The sequence below is a fragment of the Myotis nattereri genome, assembly GCF_964212035.1.
Source record: "Myotis nattereri genome assembly, chromosome: 16".
NCBI lineage: Eukaryota > Metazoa > Chordata > Mammalia > Chiroptera > Vespertilionidae > Myotis > Myotis nattereri.
In genome coordinates, this window is record NC_138091.1 from 56,068,239 (window position 1) to 56,088,744 (window position 20,506).

General features: G+C 58.0%; 2 protein-coding genes across 2 annotated transcripts in view; one reads left to right on the plus strand and one right to left on the minus strand.

Moving 5' to 3' along the window:
• NPLOC4 (NPL4 homolog, ubiquitin recognition factor) overlaps window positions 1–13,668 on the minus strand; it is a 29,765-nt gene extending 16,097 nt beyond the window's left edge. The window contains exons 1-8 of the mRNA XM_081110393.1: window positions 13,598–13,668; window positions 11,065–11,145; window positions 7,360–7,472; window positions 5,830–6,006; window positions 4,353–4,401; window positions 3,582–3,676; window positions 1,999–2,122; window positions 304–483 (exon numbers count right to left, since the gene is read on the minus strand). Coding sequence (XP_080966519.1) covers window positions 304–483; window positions 1,999–2,122; window positions 3,582–3,676; window positions 4,353–4,401; window positions 5,830–6,006; window positions 7,360–7,472; window positions 11,065–11,145; window positions 13,598–13,612 — 834 coding nt within the window. The 5' untranslated portion in view covers window positions 13,613–13,668. The remainder of the gene's footprint in view (window positions 1–303; window positions 484–1,998; window positions 2,123–3,581; window positions 3,677–4,352; window positions 4,402–5,829; window positions 6,007–7,359; window positions 7,473–11,064; window positions 11,146–13,597) is intronic.
• A 3,422-nt stretch (window positions 13,669–17,090) lies between these two features.
• On the plus strand, window positions 17,091–19,736 carry TSPAN10 (tetraspanin 10; the record flags this gene model as incomplete). The annotated part of the gene is made up of 3 exons (XM_081108997.1): window positions 17,091–17,189; window positions 17,584–18,167; window positions 19,382–19,736. 3 exons carry the CDS (start codon window positions 17,091–17,093, stop codon window positions 19,734–19,736), a joined length of 1,038 nt encoding a protein of 345 aa, XP_080965123.1.
• Window positions 19,737–20,506: the final 770 nt, after the last annotated feature.

A 20,506-nucleotide genomic window follows, 5' to 3' on the forward strand; every position in this document is an offset into this window, starting at 1 on the left:
CAGCTGATGGCAGTGGACTGCACCTGGCAGGTGAGACACGAATACAGTGTCGACGTCCAATGTTGACAAACGTACTTGTCACGGAAGAGAATGTCCTGATACTCTCTATGTCCATCGGGGAAACACACACTGAAGTATTTAAGAGCCACGATCTTCCTCTCCAATAATTCAGAGAGTAAGTATCGTGTGTGTGTGTGTGTATGTGTGTGCGTGTGTGTGTGTGCGCGCACGCAGAAACAGACACAGGGCAAAGGAGCTGCCATCTGAGAGCCCACACAGCCTCACAAGGAAACGCAGACCCACCTGAGGAGGCTCGTAAATGGCGGCCACCTCGGCCCGGATGCCCAGGGGAATGTCCTTGTGCTCCGTGTACCGCCCGTACAAGTACCCGAAGTGCTGGTTCCCCGTCTTCCTCCAGAAGTCCAGGAAGCGGTCAGCAACCGTGTGATTCTCAAACATGATATTGTCCACATGTCTGTATTTCTGTAGAGTTAACAACATGCGGCTAAGTAAAGACATCCATAAGAATAAGTAGCCTTTTTAATTGTTTTTTAATATATTTTACTGATCTTTTACAGAGAGGAAGGGAGAGGGATAGAGAGTTAGAAACATCCATGAGAGAGAAACATGGATCAGCTGCCTCCTGCACACCCCCACTAGGGATGTGCCCGCAACCGCGGTACATGCCCTTGACCAGAATCGAACCCGGGACCCCTGAGTCCACAGGCCAATGCTCTATCCACTGAGCCAAACCAGTCAGGGCAAGTAGCCTTTTTAAAATTAAATTCATTGGGGTGACAATGGTTAATAAAATTACATAGGTAAAAATAAATAGCTTTTACCTGGCTCTACACACACACACACACACACACACACACACACACGCGCATGCGCGCTTTAGAACAGCGGCTGCCAACCTTTCGGACCTTGTGGACCACTGGCTGGCGACCACTGCTTTAGAATGTGCTCTGCCCTTAGGACCACTTCAGATTGTAGTGCAGTGGTTCTCAACCTTCTGGCCCTTTAAATACAGCTCCTCATGTTGTGACCCAACCATAAAATTATTTTCGTTGCTACTTCATCACTGTAATGTTGCTACTGTTATGAAACGTCATGTAAATATCTGATATGCAGGATGGTCTTAGGCGACCCCTGTGAAAGGGTCGTTCAACCGCCAAAGGGGTCGCGACCCACAGGTTGAGAACCGCTGTTCGAGTGGGTACGTGGGGGAGAGGGGTTCCTAGCTAAGTTAACTCAAATGAACCTTGCTGGGATTTCACCTAAAAGGGAGGTGTTCAAAGTCCCTGGAGCAGCGGTTCTCAACCTGTGGGTCGCGACCATCGGAAAACACATACAGCACATCAGATATTTACATGACGATTCATCACAGTAGCAACATTACAGTTATGACGTAGCAACGAAAATAACTTTATGGTTGGGGGTCACCACAACATGAGGAGCTGTGTTAAAGGGTCGCGGCCTGAGGAAGGTTGAGAACGGCTGCTCTAGAGGAAAGAGTCGTTCTCAAAAAGAAAGAGAACGAGAAGACAGCGGGAAGGAGAGGAGGAGGAGGAGGAGGAGGAACGGTTTCCAGACGGACGGGGGTTCCCTGAGGAGCAAGCGCGGCCGCAGCGGCAGGGAACACGGTGGGCTGTTCTCCGGGGCAGGCAGGGCCCCAGTGGCAAAGGCCAGAAGAGCCCCAGTTTTCCTGGTTGTTTCCCTCCTGCTTCAGCCCCGGACAGGCGCCCCGAGCGGGTCCAGGACCCGCTTCCCGAGGCTCCAGAGACGCGAGGGCCACGAGGCCGAGCCACAAGCACGGAGTGTGGGGACGGCCACAGGGAAGTTTCGCCTCCACACAAGCTGACAAACAGGAAACTGATGCCACCCCTGCTGGCACGAGCTTCAGGGTGCGAGTCCACCAGGGGCCCCTCCTCGGCCAGCTCCCCTCCAGGGCAGTGTCCACTCTCAGCCCGGAGCCCGCCCCGCGCTGTCACTCACCTGTCTGTTGAGCGTGATGGCGCTGGGCTGGCACTTGGTGCAGATCCCGTTGGGCCACGGGAGGTGGCCCTCACACCCCGATTTAATCTTGCAGCTGATGTTCTCCAGGGCAACAAACTTCCCCCTGAACAAGAGCCAACGTCATCAGCCGTGACAACAGGAAACACTCGCAGAGACTGGCAACAACACTCAAATACCATCCACTCTGAACAGTTCCGCGGGGCGGGGCGGGGCGGGGCGGGGCGGGGCGAGCCGTGGAGGAGCAGCAGGGAGTGGCGGCCGCTCCTGTGCACTGGACTCCAGGCCCGCCTCGCCGTTCCCACTAAACCCTTCGATTGTCCCCGTCCCGCTCTAACGCCCACGATGGCTGTCAAGAACACTGGCGAGCCCTGGCCGGCGCAGCTCAGCGGGCGGAGCCTCGTCGCCCGCACAGGAAGGTCAGGCTCGGTCCAGTGCGGGGCGTGCAGGAGGCGGCCGGTCAGTGGCTCTCTCATCACTGATGTTTCTATTTCTCTTTCCCTCTCCCTTCCTCTCTGAAATCAATAAAAAAATTTTTTTTAATTAATAAAAAATATTTTTTTAAAAAGAATACTGTTGAATATCCTTTGATCTAACCTGTATCCCTGAAGGAAAATGCAGTGCTTTTTAAGTTTCCTTAATTTATCAGCGACATTCACTATGAGACACATACCTAGAGGTTTGTAAAAATTGCTTTTTCTCAGGAAAAACTGATTAGGATACACAACAAAGACATCTTCACTCTGCTTTTGGCCAAAACAAAAACTGTGGCTACAAGCCTGCCAGCGAGGAAGCACGGGCCCTGCTCAGAACATTGGGGCGAACCCTCTGCCAGTGTCCTGCCCACAAAACGGCCCAAACACTAGGCCTCATCTCACAGGCCCCCGGCCTCTGCTCGGAGGGTGTGTGGAGCGCTTGGCGGTCGCAGGTTGGTGACAGGTACAAACGTGCCCCCGGATCCCAAGGTCCTGGACCCAGACGGAAGAAAGGCTGGCAAATTCATCCCCTGGTCCATAAACTTCCATAGCTTATCCCACTGACAGGCAAGAATGGGTGTCTGGTGGGAGTTTTTTCTCCTGGCCAAATATTTTTAAAAGTCATTTTAGGATGTCAGCGGCTGTCAGAGCAAAACGACAATCAGGCCCTACGATCTGCTGACTCGGGCGGGAGTGAGAAATCACAGCAGGATATGGTCGACAGAAGGCTCACACAGGCAAGGACTTGACATGGTTGAAAAGACATCAAAATGGTCTGTCTCCAGCCACCATCACGGCCTGCACTCACGGGAAGAGCCGCCTGCTGCTGCCGCCCGTGCCCGCCTGGCTGACCCTGCAGACACGGCCAGCCCGTGCCAGCGCCACTGCTCCAGACCCACAGGGCTGCTACACACCAGGCTCTGGGCATCAGTTTCCACCCACCTGTTTCTTTTCTACAATCAGGCAAACCCACGAGTCCAAGTGCGTTGGGCCCAGATGCCATCTTTGCTTTTCTTATTTATCTGCCCGGAGGCTTCAGCCACCACCTACCAACACACAGCAAACTGCCGCCGCCCGCAGGTCACTTACTTGTCGGCGCCCCCGGTCAGCTTCCGGATGTAGGCGTGGAAGGACATGTGCTTCACGGGCGGCTCCAGGTGGTTCAGGTAGTCCTCATCGAATGGCTGCCAAGACACAGAGCGGTCACACACCCGCGGTCCCACCTGCTGGGGCTGCAGGCTGGCGCGGGCGGATCAGTGCGGCAGAAAAGGCCAGGCCCACGGGCAAGGGGGGGCTGGGCTGGCTCTCTCTGCCACTCTAGGTCAGAACCCACCTTTTCTTTGGGTGCCTATCTTTTCAAGATGGAAATGGAAATGGATCTCCATTAAATATAAAATGCCCTAAGTCAAATAAGATGGGAAAATTTTCCCCCAGAAAGTCACAAGCTGGAACAAGAAAGAGAAGCCTCGTGGCGACGGGGCTGCCTCTGCCGTAACTCAGCCTAGCCAGGTGCCATCAGCATTATCACGGTGACACTCACTCTCACCAGACAGCCCAGCGGGCGTGGGACTCAGGGCGAAGCAAATCTAAAAGACGACGAGCACAGAAGTGCTGGCGCAGCTGTGTGCCAGGGTGAAAGGACGGCCCAGGAGCCCCGGTAAGCACGGCCCTTCATCACAGCAACACAAATGCTGAGCCATCCACAATGCACCCGAAGGCCGCCGCCATAAATAAGGGCTCGCCTCTGTGCCTCTGTGCGGCGGGCCCTGGAGGGACGACGAGGTCCTCTAGCCCCGAGGGCAGTGCAGGGCTCCAGGAGAGCCTAGCCGGCCGGGGAAGCAGGAACCGCTGCAGACTCACCTCCAGAGGAACACAGTGCACACACTTGCCCAGCGGCCCATGGCGGCACCTGCGAAGAGCGCGGGGCAAAGAAACACAGTGGTTAGCAGCCTGTAGCCTCGTGCCGCCTCCCGGCGCTTCTGACACTAACAAAATCACAGGGAATGGGTGTAAAGTCATTTAAATAAATAAAAGTCTTAAGCAAATACTAGAAATGGGTCCATGGATACGGCAGACCCCGAAAGAGGTAGGTAAACAACTCTAGTTTGGAAAAAGCCCGGAGAGGATGCCTGGCTCGGGTGCAGCCACTTCGGGCAGAGAAACCTGGGAGCTGTGTGCCAAGCCACAGTGGACGTGCCCCGGGCACGAGGAGGACGGGCACCCGGGCACGAGGAGGACGGGCTGGGTGAAAGCCCGGTGGTCCCTCCCGGCTCAAATAATCCTTTTTTTTTGTAAATCCTTACCTTCGGGTATTTTCCATTGCCTTTTCAGAGACAATGGAAGGAAGGGAGGGAGAGGGGAAGGGAGAGAGAAACATCGATGTGAGAGACACATCGATTGCTTGGGCCTGTACGCCCCAGGCAGGGTGCCCTCAAAGGTAAACACGAGGTTTCCACTTCCAAGAGACAGAACCCTCCTCTCGTCTCTCCCGCTCCAGCTGAGAGAGGTCAGCAGCAGGGTTTCTGCAATGGCGCTTTCCTTCCCACTGACTGGTGCCGGCTGGCGCTCTGAGCGCTGAGCCACGCGGCCAGGCTCAGTCAGAGCCCTTTTCAAATGGGGTCATGCTCTTAGGTGCCGTGAGCTCGACATTTCTGGGCAGAGGGCTGGTCTCTAACAGGCAGGCTCTATGGCTAGACGAGAGGTCAGCTTGCACATGCACACGCGGCTCATGAAGCCTCAAGGCACCGACGGGGGGAGCGGGCAGCGGCCGCCAGGAGGAAAGGACGTGGGAGAGGCTCTGTGCCGACAGCAGCAGAGCACCACTCGGGCTCTTGGGTCCGAGACCGACAAGCTGCAAAGGCAGCGTCTGTAGCCCCCGAGTCTGGGTGTTGGCACCTCCACGCCCAGGGAGGATGCAGTTAGCAAGACTCCGCTGCGGGCAGCCACCTTCCCTCAGGCAGCTCTGCTCCCCGAGCGCAGACGCAGGTGTTTCTAACTGCTTTCCTTAAAAGGCATTGAAAAATCTAAAGGAAAGCACACGTCACAGGCATTTATATGGTCCCAGGAGAAAAGCGAACGTTCGAAGGGGCACTGTCTTCCGCAGACACGGTGCTCACTGAAGAACAGAAGCCAGTCCGTGCGTGCGATGCTGGAGCGGCTCCACCTTCACTACACGGGGTGGCAGGGCGAGCCCCCTGCAGGCGCGCCCAGGTGTCCCCCCTCCTCCCCCCTCCGCACAGAGCACTCAGGTCTCTCTGGGCACATCAGGGTCAACCTGGGTTCCTCCTGGACCCTCGTGACCAGCAGACGCGTTACAAACAGTCCCGGCCGCACTCACAGCTGCGGGTCGCGGCTCCGGTAGATCTTCCCGTCCTGCCGGCTCAGGTACTGGTCGATCTCGTCTTCCACGACGTTGGGAGCCCCAAGAGCCTTCAGCGCCACCATGGCGGACGTCTCCATTTCTGACGAGGGTCCGGCCAGGCTCGAGGGGAACAGGAACAACAAATCGCCGTGCCTGTTCAACGACAAACAGTCCAGGCCCATCTGCCTTCGGGCCCTTGAGCTGCACAGACACCACCTGGATGTGAGGGTCTGACCTCTGCCAAAGCCCAGGCCGACTAGGCTGAAAGCTCAACACGAGGCGGCCACTCTCAACAGAGACCAGACGGCTCTTCTCCCGTCTCCCCTCTGCTTCCAGCTTAGAAAGACCAGCAGCAGGGTCTCTGCAACGGTGCTTTCCTGCCAACTGCACGTGAGCACTGATGACACACGGCCACATGCCTCTCTAGCTTCACACAGAGGGACACCCTGCTGACCCGGGAACGCGGCGTTAGGGCCACCCTCATATCTGATGGCTCTGACCCTCGGTTTCCAGCTGCGGACTGAAAATACTGTGTTTACTGGGAAACATCTGCATAGGAGTGGACCTGCGCAGCTCAGACCCTCATGGGTCAAGGGCCAGCTGGAGTCACCACACAGACTGGGGGGCAGGCAGCTTCTCCCGCCATCTCATTCTCTGCTTGGCCCCCACTTCCCTTCATTCGCTCCTTAGCCCCCTCTCCAGCCCCCCATCCTATCTGCTTTGGACACATCCTTCCATTTCTTTCTCCTCGTTCCTGCACACGCGCGGGCACGCACACACGGCACTGCTGGATGAAGACGAGTCTCAGAGACATACTGTCTGCGTTTGCTTTTTTTAAAAATCCTCACCCGAGGATATTTTTCCATTGCTTTTTAGAGAGAGGGGGAGAAAGTGGGGAAAACGGAGAGAAATATCTGTGAGAGAAACACATCCATTGGTTTCCTCCTGCATGAGCCCCCACCAGGGCACAGGAGGGGGAGGAGCCTGCAACCAAGGTATGTGCCCAACTGGACTCAAACCCGGGACCCTTTGGTTGCAAGTCAACACTCCATCCCCTGAGCCACACGGGCCAGGCATGCTGCTTTTTTGTCGGGAATTTCCGCCGAGGCCCCAGGGTGTTTTTCTTTTTTTAAATATATTTTCATTGATTTCAGAGAGAGGAAGGGAAAGGGAGAGAGACATCAATGAGAAAGAATCATCGATCAGCTGCCTCCTGCACACCCCTGACCAAGAATCAAACCCTGACGTCCTGGTCCATAGGTCGATGCTCAACCACTGAGCCACACGGCTGGGCTGCACTTGCTGTTCTCATGTGACCACAATTCACCGAATCCACCCAAACACCGTCTGTCTCACCAGACGCTCCCAGTGAAGCGCCTCAGGACGCATCTGCGGCGCCCACGCTGTCGGCGTGCCGCTGTGGCCCCCGCCACCCGGACGCCAGAGGAAAAGGCTCGACAAGCAGCCCCCAGGGCCTCCCCCGCGTCTCCTCACAGTGGTACCCACTTGATCTTCAGCAGGTTGAGGGACTTGTTGGATGATGCTGTTATCTCTCCGGTCTTGTTTCTATTGATGTAAACTGAGAAGCCGTTATTCTGGAAGCCAAACTCCTTTGCGACCTGAAAGAGCCAACAACAGATTTCATGAAACAGCTGTGTCAGTGCTGACGGCGCGCACGCCAGGCGAGACGGGGACCCTCACTCAACTCAGAAGCTGCTCCTTGGTAACCAAATCTCTCGCTACTTTCGCTCTCGTGAGGAAATCAGTTCTGCTTAAACAGATGTCCAGCAAAATGAGAAAAGTGGCCAAAAAGAAGCACAGCTCCACGTAACACTCAGACTGAGGGCACATTTCAGAGCCATGACTGTGTCTGGGGGCAACTTCTGTTGAAGTCAAGTGTAAAAACCCAATTCCAATGCTGACCCTAAGAGAAGGACGAAGCAGCGAAAGACGCCTGCGCATCAGCGCTGAACGCCCGCTGGGCCGGGTGCGGGCCACGCACGAGGGCACCCAGCACGCGGCAAGCAGTCCTCGTGCTGGCTCCGCTCCGGTACCCAGAACAGTGAGTGCAACAGGCCAGGCTCCTGCCATCGGGGGTCTGAACCCCAACAAGGGAGACAAAGTCACCAAGGACGGAGACCACAGGCAGGAAGGGAAGAGTGAGGCGCGAGGACAGGGCGGCCTCTCTGAGGAGCCTGGGCAGAGGCCTGAGCAGAGCCACAGCGCAGACTGGGGAAGGGCAGGAGGACCTCGTCCACATGGATGTGCAGCAGCTGACGTGGAAATTCACCGGATGCTTCCGCAGAAGGGAGACGACAAAAGGAGGAGCCGATTAACATAAAAATAGGTTAATAGAAACTACAGGAGAGAAATGAACAGGCCGAGGAGCCCTGGGACGATGTCAGATGATCCTCCCGAAAGAGTAAGAGCAGAGCTGAGAAACCCCTTAAAGAAAACGGCTGAAAACCTCCACTTGGATGAAACCATAGAATAACAGCCCAGGGAGCTCAGCAAACCTCAAGGAGGAATAAGAAGGAAGCCATCCCGGGACATGGGCCCACGCTGACGGGCGTCCCGGGGGCGCGGGGTCAGGTCTGTCAGCCCTGCGCCCGCAGCTGGAAACACCCTCCCACACGGGTCGGAGGAGACCGTTCCCATCAGCCACAGGCAGGGGCTGTGGCCACAGGCTCACGGAGGAAGAGCTCGTGGGCGCGCTGCAGGCTGCAGAACCACGGACCCGGCAGAACCCAGACCTGAGGAGCCTGAGTGACACACGGGAAACTCACACCACTGCCCCGCGAGCCCGAGGGAGACGAGGCAGGGCCCCGGGAGACCCGCACGCGCGCTCTTCTCCCTGGCTCTCTTACCTACGAGTGATGCCTCCTCTCACATGGAATTACTGATAGAGCCTCGCATGTATTTACTATAAGGAAAGAGTTGACTTAATGATTAACTTTATGTACTAACCTATTTTCTACTGATTTTTAAAAAAGGATTAAAACTAACTCCAAATCACCTTGTCATTCTGAAATTCTAAAAGTGATCAAAATGATCTTTAAGACAAAGTTACGATTTTATATCGATATACTGAAATAAGCATTTGATACCATGTAGTTTTTTCCCAAGCTAAAAGTGGCATTATAAAATTAAGCATCAGGAAATTAAGACTGAAATTTTGTGTCCCCAAGTACAAAAAAATTAGGACTCAAGACTAAAAATAATAGCTTTAATTTGACTCTTCTCTGAAACGGCTTCGATATAAACTGAAATTAACTGTGGTATTTCACCAATTCTGCAAAAACTATGCTCCCTGTGGACGAAGCCCTGCAGCTGCCCCCAGGAATGAGCCCTCCTCTGCAGGATGTTGGCTGTAGGGACGGTACATACTCCCAGACGTAACACTCGCAGGGGAGCCGCGAGACCAGCCCTCGGAGCGAAGGTGGCTGCAGACGGACGAGCACACCACGGGCGTCCTGGTCCTGTCAGCACGGACGGCGATGCCCAAGTGGACAGCGGAGGCCGCCCCGCCCATGAGCTGGCCCCGGGGCGGGCGGAGTCCCGGTGTGTTCACAGGGCTCCCGTGGAGCCACTGCCCCAGGAGAGTCTGAGCTCTGCACCTGAAGATGCCGGCCGACACCTAACGCGAGGCTGGCCTTTGGGCACAAGCTCCGCAGAGCCTCACAGAGCACCCCGCCTCCTCCACCCCAGCCCACGGGGCAGGAGAGGGTGCCGGGGTGGAGGAGGCGGAGGGCTGCCCCGTGGCTGCCGGAACGCTGGCACCACCGCCACTGTGACCTGGGCCTTTGCTTCATCGTTTTTCAAGCCTCTCTCAGTACGTATCTTACTTCACGGTTTTAAAAACAGTTTCCAAGTGTTAAAAGGAGGGACTGTGTCACATGCCGCTGAAAGGCCAATTATGACCAGACTAGGAGCCGCCCCGAGAAAGAACAGGTCGGACCTGGGGTGACTCAACAGGGGCCGCAATGGCAGACAGGATGTGGGCCTGGCGAGTGTGGCCTGAGGAACTGCCCTGGGGTTCGGCTGAGACGCAGAGAGGGGCCTGAGAGGGAGCTGAGGGAGGAGCAGGAACCAAGGCCTGAGATTCTGTGAGGCACTTGCAACACACATGATGTCAGCGCACCTGCCAACCTCCATTCCAGTGGTTCTCAACCTTCTGGGCCTTTAAATACAGCTCCTCATGTTGTGACCCAACCATAACATTATTTTCGTTGCTACTTCATCACTGTCATGTTGCTACTGTGATGAATCGTCATGTAAATATCTGATATGCAGGATGGCCTTAGGTGACCCCTGTGAAAGGGTTGCTCGACCGCCAAAGGGGCTGCGACCCACAGGTAGAGAACTGCTGTTCCATTCCTACAGGCATACGCCACATGTCAACAAGGACCAAGGCCACCAATTGTGGGGACAGCAAGATGGAGCCAGCAGTGCCACAGTGGACAACACACTCTACAGGCAAGTTTGTGAGGGCAGAAGGCCATTTCAATGCCCCCTATAGGACACCTATGTACAGCCCAATTATTCACTGTTAAAAATGAATACAGCCCTGTGCCTGGCCAGTGTGCTCAGTGGTTGGAGCACTGGCCTGTGTACCAAATGGTCTCGGGTTCGATTTCTGGTCAAGGGCAAATACTTGGACTGCAGGTTCAATCCAGGCCCTGTTTGGGACATGTTTCTGGGGGCAACCAACCAATGTGTCTCTCTCACATCAATGTCTCTCCCTCTCTCTCTCTCTCTCTGTGTCTCTCTAAATCCCTTGGGACTTTGGTCCTACAACTGTCCGCTGTGCCCGCTGTGCCCGCATCTGATCCTGTATCGATCCAACCAGTCACAACAGGGAAAGCAGAGCAGGAGACGGACCGGGAGTGGAGGGACCAGGAGGAGGAGAGAAGGCAGGCACAGGGAGGACAGGGACCTGCGGGCGACAGCAGAGCGGGAGACGGACCGGGAGTGGAGGGACCAGGCGGAGGAGAGAAGGAAGGCGCAGGGAGGACGGGGACCTGCGGGCGACAGCAGAGCAGGAGACGGACCGGGAGTGGAGGGACCAGGAGGAGAGAAGGCAGGCGCAGGGAGGACGGGGACCTGCGGGCGACAGCAGAGCGGGAGATGGACCGGGAGTGGAGGGACCAGGAGGAGAGAAGGCAGGCGCAGGGAGGACGGGGACCTGCGGGCGACAGCGAGCACCGGTACCTTTTTCAGAAACGCGGCCGCCGTCTCCCTCTTCGTGGCCGTGATCCGCTTCACCCCGTCCGGGGACTGGACGCGGATTATCTGTCGTGAATGAAACAGGACGGTCACTACCCGCCAGGAACAGGCTCTACGCCCAGGACGTGTGCCGTCTCTCGGCGCCCCCTCCCCCTGGCCGTGCCCTCCAATGTGCCCAGGTGAAGCACAGGGCGGAGTCCGCCGACTCTCGGCTTCCTGTCTCCCTCAGACACGCCGCTTCAGTGCTTGGCCGTCACGCGTAAAGGCTGCGTCTGACACACGGACATTTGTACCCTCAGACTCCAATAAAGGGAAGGAAAAAAGCCCACCATGAATCGTGAGTGGCTGGGTTCCTCAAAAAGACCAAGCTTTGTTTCAGGATCTACACACACACACTGGACTGATTTAAAAGCACCAGCCCTGGCCGGTTTGGCTCAGTGGACAGAGCGTTGGCCTGTGGACTGAAGGGTCCCTGGTTCGATTCCCGGGCAGGGCACCTGCCTGGGTTGCGGGCTTGATCCCCAGCGGGGGGGCATGCAGGAGGCAGCCAATCAGTAATTCTCTCTCAGCACTGATGTTTCTCTCTCTCCCTCTCCCCTCTGCTCTGAAATCAATAAAAACATGTATTTTTAAAAAAGCACCACAGGAAATCTAGCTTGTCATTTACCTTGCCCGCCTCCTTGGAGTGCGGGGGCAGGGCTGTCATTTACTTGTAGTAAAGATGAAAAGAAATGTGTGTCATACGGTGATAACACTTAGCAGGATTTTAAGAAAATGTAAAAAAGCATCATTTCCAGGACTTGATTTCATGCTGATCAAAGCCTTCGGAAGGTGAGTGGCTACCTGGCAACCGCGGGGGCAGAAGACAGCAATGCCTGCCGCCAGACAGGTGACGCTCCAACCACCTGGGGGGGGGGGGGGGGTTGTCCTCGTATTCTATCCGCTTTCACCTCCTGAAGAGGCTTTGCCCCATGTTCCCCTCCACTTTTACGGTTGTTTTCTATGCTCCCTGTGACACCCGTTGTTGGGAGCATGAATATCGTCTTCCTGCGTGCTGCCTGGCTGTCTGTGTAGCTTCCTCCCTCATCCGTGGGCAGCCAACAGAGGCTTTGGCTTTGGCCTCCAGCTGCCCACACATCTGGGAGCCCCTCTGCTGGGGCAGCGCCTCCCTGTGACGCTCCCGGGTGAGGAGCCCAAGGCCGGGCTCAGGGGCGCGGGGACAGCGCGGAGCCTAAGAGTCACTCCACTGCAGGGCTACCGGCTACCGCAGGGCGAGCGCCTGGCCCCAGAGGAGCCCTGGCCCCGCCTCTACCGCGGCCACAGAGACAGCCCACACCCAGGGCGGCCCTGCAAGGGGACACAGCCGGCCCGGTTCCGGGCTTCCCTGCTTCTGAGCAAATAGCTGGGAGCTCCTCGGGGAAGTCTCAAGAGCTGCCGAGACCAGGGGCGATGCCCACACAAGTTCTGAGAAGGCCGCTCTCAGCTTTAACCACCTCCACCTGCCCGGCCGCGGGGCTCCGGGCTGAGCGTCCACCTCGGAACCAGGAGGTCCGGTCCCATTGGGTCAGGGCACAGGCGGGGGGTTGCGGGCTCCATCCCAGGGCGGGGCGTGCAGGAGGCGGCCGGTCCATGACTCTCTCTCATCATGGATGTTCCTCTCTCTCTCTCTTCCTCTCTGAGATCAATAAAAATATTAAAAAACAAAAAAGCCTTGGCATCGGTTTCAGAAGAAGGAAGAGGACCCCTGTCGTCCCCCACAACCGGGGGAGCTGGGCCGCCCCTGCGGGGAAGGGCAGAGCTGCGGGAGGCCGCGGGGGGCAGGCAGGTCGGGGGCCCCGGGAGCCTGCTTCCCAGGAGTCGGGTGCGCTGGCCTCCGGGCTGGGCCCCCCTGGGCCCGGGAAGGGAAGGAGGCGGCGCAGGGGCCCGGGGCCCGCAGACCAGGCCGCTCCCCCCCTCCCGCGCGGCCCGGCAGCGGGGACCCCCACGTCCCTGAAGGCCCGGGTCCCTCTGTCCACCTGCCATGTTGACTTTGGGGGGAAACTTTCCCCGAGTGAACGCGGGGCGGTTTCTGATTGTCAGTGGCTTTCTTGGTCCTTTAAGGGGTAGGACCCGAGGGTGCGGAGCCCCAACTTCAGGAAACCGGCTCCCACACGGCCCTGCGCCGACGGGCTCCCGGGAAGGGTCGGCCAGGCCCCGCGGGGAGGCAGCGCCTGCCTCGGTGAGTCGTGACACGGCCCCGGCTGGGCGGGTGCGGGGCGGGACGGGGCGACGAGAGGTGAGCGAAGGGCAGCGCCCCGCCTGGCCCGCCCGGCAGCCCCGCCGCGGGGAGACCCCCGCCTTCCCCGGCCCGCGGGTGAGGGCGAGGGTCGGGGACCCGGAGGCGCCGAGGGGGAGGCCGGGCCCGCCCCGCAGCCAGCCCGGCGCGGAGGGCGGGCGGGCCGCGGGGGCCTCCGGCAGGCCGCGCCGGCAAATCTGCTGCCTCATCCCGGCGCCCGCTCCCGCCCGGCGCCCGACTCACGATGCTCTCGGCCATGGCGGCCGCTCCCGCCTCCGGGCTCGACGCCCGGGCCGCCGCCGCCTGCCGCCCCGCGGGCCTCGCAGCCCCAGCCCCGGCCTCAGCCCCGGCCCCGGCCTCCCGCCGCCGCCGCCACCGCCGCTCCAGCTTCGCCGCCGCCGGACAGCCACCGCCGCGACGTCCGGTGCCTCGCGGAACGCGCTCCCCGGACCGCGCAGCCCCGAAGCCGGGTTCCGGGCGCACCAACGGCCGCGCATGCGCACGGCGGCCCTGCGCGGCCCCGCCCCTCGCTGGGCCCCGCCCCCTGGTCCCGCCCCTCGCGGCGCCCCGCCCAGGCCCCGGCCGCGGCCTCGGGGAAAGCGCTCGGAGAGGCGGGTTCTATACACCGGGAGCTGACGTCAAGTCCTGTTGCATGTGCGCCGCAACTGAACAAAAATTTATATATTTTTTCTTAATTTCAGGGAGGAAGGGAGAGGAAGATGGAAACATGATGATGAGAGTCGCTGCTGGGCTTCGCCCCCGCTGGGGAGGGAGCCCACCACCCAGGCGTGGGCCCTGACCCCCGGGGTGGAGCCGGGAGCCTTCGTCTGCGGCCGGCGCTCCAGCCTCCGAGCCTCACCGGCCAGGGCTTGGCTGCGTTTTATTTTTATTTTTATTTTTTTTAATATATTTTATTAATTTTTTACAGAGAGGAAGGGAGAGAGAGAGAGAGTTAGAAACATCGATGAGAGAGAAACATCGATCAGCCGCCTCCTGCACATCTCCTACTGGGGATGTGCCCGCAACCCAGGTGCATGCCCTTGACCGGAATCGAACCTAGGACCTTTCAGTCCGCAGGCCGAGGCTCCATCCACTGAGCCAAACCGGCTTCGGCTTGGCTGCGTTTTAGAGCAATGTCCCTCCTGCAGGCCTGTCCGGCCGCGTCCCCACTCCGGCCACAGAGGCCCCCGCTCAGCGCCCCGTCTTGAAATTGTTAGTAATTTTGCGCACGGAGCCGCGTTTTCAGGTTGCGCTGGGCCCTGCAGGTTTTGTAGCTGACCCTACCCTTGATTGCAAAACAGTTACTGAACATCCAAGCGGCGAAAAGCTATGCTTTTAACCCTGTGGTTTACTGTCAGATGGTATTCATGTCACTGCTGTGCTGGAGACAGTCGGGACCTGTTCCACTTGGCCCTGCCCTCTCCACCTGGTTTTGTTGTGACTGTTACAATGTCAGTGTTTGGGACACATGCTGTTCCACTGACTTATTTCATCACCAATCCTTTTATTTTTAAGGATTGGTTCCATCTCTCACATGTTTGTATTGATTTCAGAGAGGAAGGGAAAGGGAGAGAGAGAGAGAAGCATTGATGTGAGGGAAACATTGATCAGCTGCCTCCGTAAGCGCCCCAACCAGGGATCAAACCCACAACCTGGACATGTGTCCTGACGGGGAATTGAACCCATGAACCTTCAGTTTATGGGACAACAATCCAACCAACTGAGCCACACCGCCCAGGGCTACACTGATTTTCCTTAGGGCATATTAGGCACTAGGCCCAAGGGTCACCATGACAAAGTCCTACCCCTTCGGTTTTTTTGTTTTGTTTTTTTTAAATATATTTTATTGATTTTTTACAGAGAGGAAGGGAGAGAGACAGAGAGTTAGAAACATTGATGAGAGAGAAACATGGATCAGCTGCCTCCTGCACATCTCCCACTGGGGATGTGCCCGCAACCCAGGTACATGCCCTTGACCGGAATCGAACCCAGGACCCTTCAGTCCGCAGGCCGACGCTCTATCCACTGAGCCAAACCGTGTTTTGTTTTTTTGTTTTGTTTTGTTTCTTAGTATGTACTAGGTGTACCGGTTAATAATGCAGATTTTTTTTCGATAGATGGAGTTACACACATGTTGATATATATGCGATTTGATATGTATGCTGTTGTATTGCTCCTTCAGATTCCCACTTGTTCCGACCAATGGCACATGCACTTTCTGAGCAGCACTTCAAAACGTACGAAGAAGTGGAAAATTGGGTCTCTGAATGGTCTGCCTCAAAACAAGAAAAGTTCTATTGGGACGGTCTCCACAAATTACCTGAAAGATGGGGGAAATGTGTAGCTAGCGATGGACATTACTTTGAATAAAGCACTTTTGATGCTTCTCTTGAAATTATTGTATTTTCTTTGAATTACAAAATCTGCGTTATTAACCGGTTAATAGTCAATCCACATTATTAATGGTTAATAGTTAATCTGCACTACTAACCGGTTAATTATTAACCTGCATTTTTAACCAGCTACTAGTTAATCTGTATTAACCAGTTACTAGTTAACCCACATTATTAATGGTTACTAGTTAATATGCATTATTAACCAGTTAATAGTCAACCCCCATTAACTGGTTAGTAGTTAATCTGCATTATTAACTGGTTAATAGTTAATCTGCACTATTAACCAGTTAATCATTAATCCACAGTATAACTGGTTAATAGTTAATCCACATTATTGACCAGTTAGTAATGCAGATTTTATAATCAAAGAAAACAATAATTTCAAAAGAAACATCAGAAGTGCTTTATTCAAAGTAATGCCCATCACTAGCTACACATTTCCCCCATCTTTCAGGTAATTTGTGGATACCGTCCCAATAGAACTTTTCTTGTTTTGAGGCAGACCATTCAGAGACCCAATTTTCCACTTCTTCATACGTTTTGAAGTGCTGCTCAGAAAGTGTGTGCGCCGTCGATCAGAACAAGTGGTCATCTGAAGGAGCAATACAACAGCATACATATCCAATCGCATATATATCAACATGTGTGTAACTCTATCTATCGAAAAAAATCCACATTATTAACCGGTATACCTAGTATTTCTTTATTTTCTTTATTGATTTCAGAGAGGAAGGGAGAGAGAGAGAGAAACATCAATGATGAGAGAGAATCATTGGATTCTCTCCTGCACGCCCTCCACTGGGGATCGAGCCCACAACCTAGGCATGTGCCCTTGGCCAGAATCGAACCTGGGACCCTTCAGTCTGCAGGCTGACGCTCTGTCCGCTGAGCCACACCATCCGGGGCAGTCCTACCCCTTGGGAGCTCAGATCCCAGGTACCTCGTAGCCAGGAAGGACGCGGCCTGGCTCGTTTTTACAGGGAATGAGTGGCATTTAGCCGTGGGCGAGTGGCCCGAGATGGTCACTGTGCCAGGTCACAGGTCTCCATGTCCCTGGGGGAGCAGGGGGAGCAGCCGTGGACACTGCCAGGCTGAGGCCCAACTGGGGCCCCACAGTGATGGCCATGGGGCAGCCCACCCCTTGGTGCCCACAGAGCGAGGCCGAGAACTGGCTCAGGAAGAAAGGCGGCTGCGTCTGGACAAGCAGGGGCGGTCCTGAGCCCTAAAATGTGATTCCTCACATGATCCCATCGTGACGCGCATCCCGGGGGGGCTCCCGGCTCACCCGGCCCTGAGCTCCCGGCTCCCAGAGTGGTGGGCACAGGACAGCACCGGCCCCCATGTCTGTGTCCCCGCCAGAGAGGCCGCGGAGACCAGCGCACCTGTCCTGGGGGGAGGGGCAGATGGAGGAGGGCGAGAAGAGGCCCCTGCTGTCCCAGGTGAGTCAGTGCCCTGGCGGCCTCCCCTAGTTGGAGATGTCCCCAGGCCCAGGGCCCGTAGGAGCTGCTAGGATTGGGGTGGGCTGTTCACCTCACCCTGCACCCTCTTTGGACTCTGGGGTGTGGCCCAGCCTTGCCCTTGCATTTGACCCAGCACGGGGTGCATCCATGCCCCCAGGAAAGCACAGGCCCAGGAGATGGTGCCCACGGGGGCCTTGGGCCTCCCTTACGTCCTCTCCACCCCCTCCAACACCCGACTCCTCAGCCCCCTCACCTCCCCGGCACCCCTTCCCCATGCCCATGTCCCTGGCTGTCTAGGATCTCCGAACTGCCCCCTCCACTGACCGCTCCCTCGCCCTGCAGGCTCTGACCCCTGGCCCTCCTCCCTCTGCAGGATGCTGCGGGCCAGGAGCCACCCCTCCCTGCCAGCTGCCTGGGCCCAGAGCTCCAGGAGGGACGGGCCTGGAGGGCAGGCCTGGGGGGAGGCCGGGCCCCCTCCCTGCCCTGCCTCCCGCTGAGAAGCAGCTGCCTGCAGTGCCTGATCTTTCTGTCCAATTTCCTCTTCTCTCTGCTCGGCCTGCTGGCCCTGGCCATCGGGCTCTGGGGCCTGGCCGTCAAGGGCTCTCTGGGGAGCAGCTGGGGGGGCCCCCTGCCTGCAGACCCCATGCTGGGGCTGGTGCTGGGGGGGCTGGCGGTCAGCGCCGTGAGCCTGGCGGGTTGCCTGGGCGCCCTCTGTGAGAACGCCTGCCTGCTGCGCTGCTTCTCCGGGGGCCTCCTGGCCTTCCTGGTGCTGGAGGCCCTGGCAGGGGCCCTGGTGGTGGCTCTCTGGGGCCCCCTGCAGGACGGCCTGGAGCGCGCCCTGCACGTGGCCATCACCCACTACCAGGATGACCCTGACCTGTGCTTCCTCATGGACCAAGTCCAGCTCGGGCTGCAGTGCTGTGGGGCGGCCTCCTACCAGGACTGGCAGCAGAACCTGTGAGTCCTCATGCCCAGAGGGGGCACACCCACCCACGTGGACTCACTCCAGCACACGCCCATGTGGACTCACTCCTACACACATCCACGTGGACTCACTCCTACACACGCCCACGTGGACTCACTCCTGCACACGCCCACGTGCACTCACTCCCGCACACGCCGACGTGGACACACTCCTGCACACGCCCACGTGGACACACTCCTACACACGTCCACGTGGACTCACTCCTACACATGCCCACGTGCACTCACTCCCGCACACGCCCACGTGGACACACTCCCGCCACGTGCACTCACTCCTACACACTCCCGCCACGTGCACTCACTCCTACACACGCCCACGTGCACTCACTCCCACACACGCCCACGTGGACACACTCCCGCACACGCCCACGTGCACTCACTCCCACACACACCCACGTGGACTCACTCCTGCACACGCCCACGTGCACTCACTCCTGCACACGCCCACGTGCACTCACTCCCGCACACGCCCACGTGGACACACTCCTGCACACGTCCACGTGGACTCACTCCTACACATGCCCACGTGCACTCACTCCCGCACACGCCCACGTGCACTCACTCCTACACACGCCCACGTGGACACACTCCCGCCACGTGCACTCACTCCTACACACTCCCGCCACGTGCACTCACTCCTACACACGCCCACGTGCACTCATTCCCACACACGCCCACGTGGACACACTCCCGCACACGCCCACGTGCACTCACTCCCACACACGCCCACGTGGACTCACTCCTACACACGCCCATGTGGACACACTCCCGCACACGCCCACGTGCACTCACTCCTACACACGCCCACGTGGACACACTCCTACACACGCCCACGTGCACAGTCAGGTGGCCATGCAGAAGCTCAGCCAGCACCTAGGAAGTCACTTTTGGGAGTTTTTTAATAAGGACAGCACATGAACCATCTCAGTGTCAAATGAAAATAGCTTTTAGGTTAATTCAGGATGCTCTCCTGCCACGTGTGTGCGTGTCTGTGTCTGTGTGCACAATTGTGTGCCTGTGTGGACTCACGCCTGTGTGCCTCATGCGTGTGCATTCAGGCCTGTGTGTGGCCCTGGAAAGGTGTGGAGGTGGGAGGAGGTGCCCGTGCAGCGTGTGGTCCCCGAACCCTGGGCCCCGCCCTGCACACTGACGCGCCCCCCCGTCCCCCGCCCCCTCGCCCCCCCCAGGTACTTTAACTGCAGCGCCCCGGGCGTCCAGGCCTGCAGCCTGCCGGCCTCCTGCTGCCTTGACCCCCGCGAGGACGGAGCCTCCGTCAACGAACAGTGCGGCTTCGGGGCGCTGGGCCTGGAGGAGGACGCGGCCCGGGGGCTGGTGCACGTGCGGGGCTGCGGCGCGCCGCTCCGCCGGTGGCTGCGCGGGACGGTGCGGGCGGCGGGCGGCCTGGCGATCGCGGCGGCGCTGGTGCAGGGCGCGGAGCTGCTGGTGGCCGCGCACCTGCTGCGGGCCCTGGCCGGCCGCAAGGGGGCGGCGGGGCGCTGCGGACCCCGCGCCGGGGCCCTGTCCGCGCCAGTGTCGGGCTGACCCGGGCTGTGGACGCGCCTCGGACACCCGCTGCGCCCGCCCCCCGCCCCCGCCCCGCCCCCGGCTCCCGAGGTGCCCACCGCCGCCGCCGCCGGATTCCTTTCTTAGAGGCTTTTGCCCCTGGGACCACCCACTGGCAGTGCCCCCGCCCTGTGACCTGCTCTGGTCGGAGTACAGCCTGGCCACCACGGAAGGTGCCCACGAGGCCACCCAGCCCCAGGGGTAGGGGCTGAATGAAAGCCTGGTGCCCAGCCCCCAACACCGCCAGCTGTGACCCCTGAGCCCTCCCCCCCCCCAGGCCTCTCCCTCTAGCTCAGTGGTTCTCAGCCTGCCTAATGCCGCGCCCCCTTAATACAGTTCCTCATGTTGTGGTGACCCCCAATTTCATTGTTACAAATTGAACATAATTAAAGCATAGTGATTCATCACAAAACAGTATGTAATTATAGATGTGTTTTCGATGGTCTTAGGCGACCCCTGTGAAAGGGTCGTTCCACCCCCCAAAGGGGTCGGGATCCACAGGTTGAGAACCGCTGCTCTAGAGCGCTTGTTTGGCGAGGGAGTACATTCTCCAGAGGCGTCTTTCACACAGTAAATTGCACCGATCTCAATGGGCAGTGAGTTCTTACTTCTAGACTCCTGCGGACACGCCTTCAGGCCCAGCCCCAGCCCCAGTGGCTCCCTCCACTCCCCCCACCTCCCTACCCCCGCTATCCCTGTGTGGGCTCCTCCCCTGTCTCTGGGGTGGTCTTTTCTGGCTCTCACATCTG